Consider the following 7,928-nt stretch of genomic DNA (forward strand, 5'->3'; position numbering starts at 1 on the left):
GCACGCATGTGCTCCTGGCCGTGGCTGGAGTGGAGGTGTGAGCTGACCCGACGGTGGGCACCAGAGAAAGAGCAGGGGATGCTGCGAGAGGGGGCGTGGCTTCGGTGAGAGGGGCGTGGCTTCAGCGAGAGGGGCGTGGCTTCAGCACTTGTCCCACTGTGCCTGCAGCAGAGTCTGCAGTGGTAGGGGGTGTGGGGGATATTGGGGACATTGCTATGCAGCGCCCCTGTAACCCTCCCCCCGCCCCGGTGTCCAGGGAACAGAGGGCAGCCGCCGGGTCCTGCTGAGGCAAAGGTTCACACAGCCTGCAGCAGCCCATCTTCTGATGACCGCTACCTCCGCCACCATGCGGATCCGGGGGTGCACCCACTGCTGCAGGTGGGCTGCCCGCCAGGCTGGCCTAGGCAAATAGGGCATTTCCCTGCAGGTCTGGCCGCTCCCGGGCCCCCTTTGCATACTGCTTTTCCTGGCTTGCTTGACTTCTGGGAGACGGGGTGGGGGAGGGGTGTCTGGGGGGCCAGCACCCAGGTGACCGTGTGGGTCCCTATTTTCTGCCCACATGCAGCAGGGCCTCGGGGACACTGGAGAGGACAGAGTCAGGCAAAACCCCCTGGAGAAGGGGGAAGGGGGCCCCGAATCCTCCTGATCCCCAGAACCAGACCTTGTGACTCTTACCTGCAACAGCAGCTCTCCACTTTTATGATTTGATTAAGGCCCTGGCAGTGGGGAGTCACTCCTGGCTGTTCCTGGGGGACCCCAGGAACCTCAAGTGTCCTAAAGAGAACCTTGGGGGCTCTGGAGAGCTCGCTCAGGGGTTAAGGCACTTAGTCACCTTGCATGCAACTGACCCGTTTGGTCCCCTGCGCCAGCTGTGGTGCCCCAAGCACCGCCAGGGGTCGCTCCTGAACACAGAGCCAGGAATAGCCCCAGAGCACCACCAGGTATGGTTTCCCCCAAAGCACATGCAAAGGCAGGTGGGAGGCAGACTCAGAGCTGTGGCACTGGAGCAGAGGCTGGAGCAGAGCAGAGCCTTGGGCCAGAGCAAGGGGTCCTCTGGAGGCTGGCCAGGCACATGGGTGCCCTGCTCAGGCCCCAGAGGGTCAACCCCCAACTCCCTGATCTTCAGCCCCCCATCAGACCATCCCGCACAGAACAATGTGGACGGCATTCTGGGGGGGGAAGAAAAGTTCTTCTACTATTCAGTGTGAAGCCCAAGTCAGTGAGACACTTGAAACTATTTTTTACCAGTGATTCAAGATTTACAACAGCCTGAAGGGTTGGAGCGGAGTGATAGTAGAGTGAGTAGGACACTTGCCTGCCACATGGCAGATCTGGGTTTGGTCCCTGGCACCCTTATGATCCCCTGCACCAGATATGGTGCCCCAGGCACTGCCAGGAGGGATTCCTGAGTGCAGAGCCAGGAGTAAGCCCTGAGCATCATTGGGTGTGCGCCCTCTCATCACAAGAAAGAAAGAAAGACAGAAGGAAAGAAAGAAAGAAAGAAAGAAAGAAAGAAAGAAAGAAAGAAAGAAAGAAAGAAAGAAAGAAAGAAAGAAAGAAAGAAAGAAAGAAAGGAAGGAAGGAAGGAAGGAAGGAAGAAAGAAAGAAAGAAAGAAAGAAAGAAAGAAAGAAAGAAAGAAAGAAAGAAAGAAAGAAAGAAAGAAAGGAAGGAAGGAAGGAAGGAAGGAAGGAAGGAAGGAAGGAAGAAAGAGAGAAAGAGAGAAGGAAGGAAGGAAGGAAGGAAGGAAGGAAGGAAGGAAGGAAGGAAGGAAGGAAGGAAGGAAGGAAGGAAGGAAGGAAGGAAAACAAGAGCATGAAGGATAACAGGCAGGAGTGATAGACTCAGAAGCAGAACTCAGGGCTCGCTGGTATGAAGCCTGGAGTTCAAACCCCAGCACCACACACACACACACACACACACACACACACACACACACACACACACACACACACAGTTCTAGGGCTCCCCCTTTTCATTCAATACCTGTAATAAAGTCCTTGGGAACCTGAGAATAATGCAATCCAACCATTTGTATTATTTTACTTTATTGATTTGTGTGTGTCTTTGTGGGGGGGAGGTGATCAGGGACAGTACTCAGGAGCTATTCTCAGCTGCTCAGGAGTGCTCCCTGGTAGTGCTTAGCAGACCATGTTGGGTGACAGTGATTGAACCTGGGTCAACCAGATGCAGAGCAAGTGTCTAACCCCTGTACCATCTCCCTGGCCCTGTTACTATTATTGACAAATAATGCTGACATTAGAATTCACAGCAAATGTCTCTGAGGCCCGTGCTGGCGCCCTTACCCAGGTGGGTGTCTCTGCGTCCAGCTTCCTCCTGAGCACTGCCCCCTCCCCGAGTGCCAGCTTCCCCCTGTGGTTCAGTCCCATGTCAGTCCAAGGCGGTCATCCCTGTGGCAGGATCCTTCTCCCCCTCTCCTGGGGAGCCCCCAACAAAGTCCTCCAGCAGTCACCAGCCTTAGGATCCCGGAGCCCTCGATCTGTTGCAGCCGAGGGGGACAACTGTCCTCCCAGCCCCGCCCCGAGCTTTCCACCCGGACCAGGACAGGAGAGAAAGAGCAGAACCGCTCCCTGCCCCGCCCCTGCGCCCTGCTCCCACCTAGCCAGGTCCAAACCCGTTTCTCCACCTCCCGCCTTGTGTATCTCTCCCTGAGTCCGTCACCCCTCTCAAATGGGACAACGGCACTGTCCACAGTGACGCCCACCAAGGGCTGGCACTGGCCCGACACGGGCACCCAGCCCCTTACTAATTCCTCAGCAGCACAGACTCGACCCCAAGGTGGGCACGAGCCCGAAACACACACTGCAAGTCCCCACACAGCCCCACGTGGGAGGCTCCGACCAGGACCTTGTCTGTGATCTCATCCGGGATCTCATCTGGGATCTCGTCTGGGATCTCGCCTGGGATCCTGTCCAGGGCGGCCCAGATAGGCAGATCTGACCTGCTCTTCAGGCATGCTGGCCCTCCACCCCCAGCCCCGCAACCCTTTCAGCTCTCCCCTCTTTGATCTGCCCTTCACCCCAACCCGGGTCCCGGTCTGCATCTGTAGAGACACCGGAGGCCCAGAGTCCAGGCCTGGAACCCCACGGGCCCACCGAGTTAGCTTTTGGTCAGGGGCCCTGGAGGCGAGAGGTGGAGCCAGCAGGGCTGTGTGGGCACAAGGCTCCTCCCAGGTGCGAGTCCTCTGACGCGAGTCTGGGCTTTTCCTCTGTCATGCCTCTGTCTGTCTCTGCCTCCACCTCGATCCTTACTGTGCTCAGGGCCACCACCGTGACCACCACTATTACCTTCTCCACGTCTCCGTCCCCGTCACCACCTACCCTACCGCCAAGGGGACCATTCCCACCACCTACAGGTCCATCCCCATCACCTCCAGCTCCATCCCCATCACCTCCAGCTCCATCCCTACCACCTCCAGCTCCATCCCCATCACCTCCAGGTCCATCCCCATCACCTCCAGCTCCATCCCCACCACCTCCAGCTCTATCCCATCACCTCCAGCTCCATCCCCACCTCCAGCTCCATCCCCATCACCTCCAGCTCCATCCCATCACCACCAGCTCCATCCCATCACCTCCAGCTCCATCCCCATCACCTCCAGCTCCATCCCCATCACCTCCAGCTCCATCCCATCACCTCCAGCTCCATCCCCAGCAGCATCAGCACCATCCCACCACCACCAGCAGCCCCACCATCACCTCCATCCCCGCTGCCAGCACCATCCTCCCACCATCAGTCCCACCCATAACCCCATCACCACTCCCAGCCCAGCCACCCTCCCACCCAGCACCCCACCAGCACACCACCACTGTGTGACCTCGCAGGAGCCTCTGAGGCCTAGGGGACGGACAGCAGAGCAGGCTGCTTCCCCTGTGCCGAGCCTGTCATTCCACACCCGACCCTGCCACCCCCACCCCCGAACTTCTCCCCACCAGGTGTGGTCTGGGGCTTCCTGGCCGGAGGCAGCTGCAGAAGGAGGGAAAGAAGCCGGAGGCTGGGACAGGGAGGGCCACGCCCTGTGCACCCCCCGCCCCGGCACCTGCCCGCCAGAGTCTCACGGACACTCCCGCCCAGGCCCCAAGCTGCCCGTCCCCGCCATGCGGTCGGCGCCCAGGGGACTGAGCGGGCTGCTGGCGGGGGAGCACGATGGACAAGTTCCAGATGATCTTCCAGTTCCTGCAGTCCAACCAGGAGTCCTTCATGAACGGCATCTGCGGCATCCTGGCCCTGGCCAGCGCCCAGATGTACTCGGCCTTCGACTTCAACTGCCCCTGCCTGCCCGGCTACAACGCGGCCTACAGCGCGGGCATCCTGCTGGCCCCGCCGCTGGTGCTCTTCCTGCTGGGCCTGGTGCTCAACAACAACGTGTCCATGCTGGCCGAGGAGTGGAAGCGGCCGCCGGGCCGCCGCGCCAAGGACCCCGCCGTGCTGCGCTACATGTTCTGCTCCATGGCCCAGCGCGCCCTCATCGCGCCCGTCGTCTGGGTGGCCGTCACCCTGCTCGACGGCAAGTGCTTCCTCTGCGCCTTCTGCACCGCCGTGCCCGTGACCGCGCTGGGCAACGGCAGCCTGGCCCCCGGCCTGCCCGGCCCTGAGCTCGCCCGCCTGCTGGCGCGGGTGCCCTGCCCCGAGATCTATGACCGGGACTGGCTGCTGGCGCGTGAGGTGGCCGTGCGCTATTTGCGTTGCATCTCCCAGGTGAGGAGGCGCCGGGGCTGGGGTCCCCCTGGGCTCTGGAGGGCTCGGATGCCCCGACGTGCCCAGTACAGGGAGGGAGCCCCGGGGTCAAGGCCGTGAGCTTCCACATGCAGGGGACCTGAGTTGGAATTTTAACTCCGCCTGGTCTCCCCAAGCACTTCTGGGGGAGGCTGGGAACCCCCGGGCTGACCAGCATCCCTGGGCCCAGAGCATCCAACGTTCAGGCCAGGTGGGCCAAGTGCTAATGAGAAAGGCTCCCGGGGTCCTGAGCATTGCATAGGACCCCCACAGAACATGGACATCTGTCCTATGTACGTGTGCAGGGCCTCCTCGGGCATCGTTTCCCACAGATGAAGCTCTGAGGGGCACAGGGGCTCATTTTCCCAGCTAAGGCTGTGTGTGTGTGTGTGTGTGTGTGTGTGTGTGTGTGTGTGTGTGTGTGTGTGTGTGTGTTGTTAGGGATCTCACGCACGCAAGGTAATTTTGTTTTCATTTTTGTTTTCTTTTTTTTTTTTACTTTTTTTTGGGGTCACACCTGGCAATGCACAGGGGCTACTCCTGGTTAATGCACTCAGGAATCACTCCTGGCGGTGCTCAGGGGACCATATGTGATGCTGGGAATCAAAGCCAGGTCCTCTGCGTGCAAGGCAAACGCCCTACCTGCTGTGCTATTGCTCCACCTCCTTGTTTTCTTTTTCTTTCTTCCTTTTCCTTCTTTTTTTTTGTTTTGTTTGTTTGTTTGTTTGTTTGGTTCCATCCCTAACAATGCTCAGAAGTTACTCCTGACTCTGCCCTCAGGGGTCACTCCTGGCGCTGCTCAGGGGTCTATATGGATGCCGGGGATAGAACCTGGGCTGGCCATGTGCAAGGCAGGCGCCCTAGCTGCTGTGCTATCTCTCTGGCCCAAGGTAACTTTTCTGCACCACTTGCCCAGCCCAGAGTCCAGCTTCTGAGAGCAAGGTGACTCCCCTGGGCTTGTGTCCCCCGGGACACGTGCCAGGCGGCTTCTGTCCAAGGCGTGCTGTCTGTCTGTCTGTCCTGGGCGCAGCTCAGCCCACTGCACATCCCAACTCTCGAGCCGGGGATTTGCATTCTTTCCTCTCCCAGGCCTGGTGGGGAGGCACATGGGTGGCTGGGCTGTTTGGGTACATTTCCCTGGCAAATGCCCCCAGCTGGTGCCTCGCTGTGCTGCTTAGGGGGTGGGCACTGAGGACCTGGGAAGGACTAGACGAGGTGGCACCATCAGTGCAGGGGCGGGGGTGGGGGGGTGGCAGGTTGAGAGGAAATCCGGGCTCAGCATCCTGTGGGTCTGGGCCCCCATTTCTTGCAGCCCCCCAGGAATGGGAGGACAGGAAGGTGGGGGTATCAGTGGAGGGGGCGAGGGGGGCGGACCTGGCTGCAGGAGCTGGGAGTTTGCATGATGAGAGGCAGGGCCAGGCACCCCTCTCTCTCCTGTGGTGCTGCACCAGCACCCAGACAGGCCGGTGAATCCCACAGTCTGAGGGTGCACCCCAAACTCTGCTTTCCGGAGCAGGCAGCACTTCCTCTCCCACGGGGTCCCCCGGGCAGCCTCACTGACCTCCTGGCCTTAGACCCAGACAGCCCCGCTGAACAGCGCCCGGAAGGCTGCCTGACCCTCACACATTGCAGTGAGTTGCCTTCCAAATTCCATCTGAGGGGGTGGGGGCGACTGGACAGCAGGCTGGGCACTTGTCTTGCTCACAGCTGACCCAGGCTCAATCCCCAACTCCCCAAATGGTCCCCGGAGCCTGCCAGGAGTGATCCCTGAGTGCAGAATCAGGAGCAAGCCCTGAGCACCGCCGGGTGTGATCCAAAGACATAAAAACAAATTCTACTTGACATAGTGGGCTTCATCTGAACTCTAGAAATTTGTTTAAGTTAATTTCATTTAATTTTCTATTTATGATTTTTTTTAATGAATCACCGTGAGATGCAGTTGCAGATTTACAAACTTCCGTGTGAACCCTAGAAATATTTACATACAAATCAGATTTACAGCTGATAAGAAGATATGGGTCTGTTCGGGCCCGCCCAGTGCCCTTGGCCCAGGGTGACATGTCTGCATAGACCAGGGGCGGGGGTGGCCCAGAGCCAGGCCCGCTGACTGTGCCCTCCCGCAGGCCCTGGGCTGGTCCTTCGTGCTGCTGACCACGCTGCTGGCCTTCGCCGTGCGCTCCGTGCGGCCCTGCTTCACGCAGGCGGCCTTCCTCAAGAGCAAGTACTGGTCCCACTACATCGACATCGAGCGCAGGCTCTTCGACGAGACGTGCACGGAGCACGCCAAGGCCTTCGCCAAGGTCTGCATCCAGCAGTTCTTCGAGGCCATGACCCACGACCTGGAGCTGGGCCACTCCCACGGGGCGCTGGCGCCCCCCAGCCCGGCAGTGGCCGCAGCCCCCTCGGCCGGCCCCGACGGGGCCGAGGAGGAGCGGGAGAAGCTGAGGGGCATCACAGACCAGGGCGCCGTCAACCGGCTGCTCACCAGCTGGCACCAGTGCAAACCGCCGCTGCGCCTGGGCCAGGACGAGCCCCTGATGGGCAACGGCTGGGCTGGGGGCGGCCCCCGGGCTCCCCGCAGGGAGGTGGCCACCTACATCAGCAAGGTGTGAGCCCGGCCGGGGGGAAGAGCCGGGCATGGGAGTGCAGGCTCCCCAGAGCCCCTGGTGTGGGCATTGGGGGGCCCCCATGTCCCTGAAAGGACCTGTCCAGGCCCCCACGGAGGAGGCTTCTGGGGCCGGGCCACTGGGGCCAGGAGCGGCCATCGCTGTCATCCCGTTGCTCATCCATTTGTGCGAGCGGGCACCAGTGACTCTCACTGTGAGACTGACTGTTACTGCCAGCAGCAGTATCGGCAGGAAAGGCCCAGACGCGGCTGAGAGGACACAGTGTGCACTGCCCGGCTCCCAGGCCCTAACTCCCGGCTCTCCGTCTCACAGACCTGCTGGCCGCAGCGTCCACACCACCCCAGTGTCGGGGGCCCTTTCTCTCGGCTCTGACTCAGGCAGCTGGGGGTGTATCTGGCAGCAGGAACCCCGCGCTCTGCTGTGCCTCGGAGGGAAGCTGCTGGCCCTCAGCAGACCCGATAGACCAACTCAGAGCCCCGCCTGGGTGACAGGTGGTGAGACAAGGTGCCCGATCCAGGGCACTCAGGAGAAGCCAAAGTGTGCCCCAGGGAGGCATGCCGGCCCCA

General features: G+C 60.5%; 1 protein-coding gene across 1 annotated transcript; it reads left to right on the plus strand.

Moving 5' to 3' along the window:
- Positions 1-4,165: 4,165 nt before the first annotated feature.
- On the plus strand, positions 4,166-7,347 carry LOC129399313 (calcium homeostasis modulator protein 1-like). The gene is made up of 2 exons (XM_055118695.1): positions 4,166-4,717; positions 6,859-7,347. Exons 1-2 carry the CDS (start codon positions 4,166-4,168, stop codon positions 7,345-7,347), a joined length of 1,041 nt encoding a protein of 346 aa, XP_054974670.1.
- The last annotated feature ends 581 nt before the right edge of the window (positions 7,348-7,928 follow it).

Source organism: Sorex araneus, chromosome 11, assembly GCF_027595985.1.
Source record: "Sorex araneus isolate mSorAra2 chromosome 11, mSorAra2.pri, whole genome shotgun sequence".
NCBI lineage: Eukaryota > Metazoa > Chordata > Mammalia > Eulipotyphla > Soricidae > Sorex > Sorex araneus.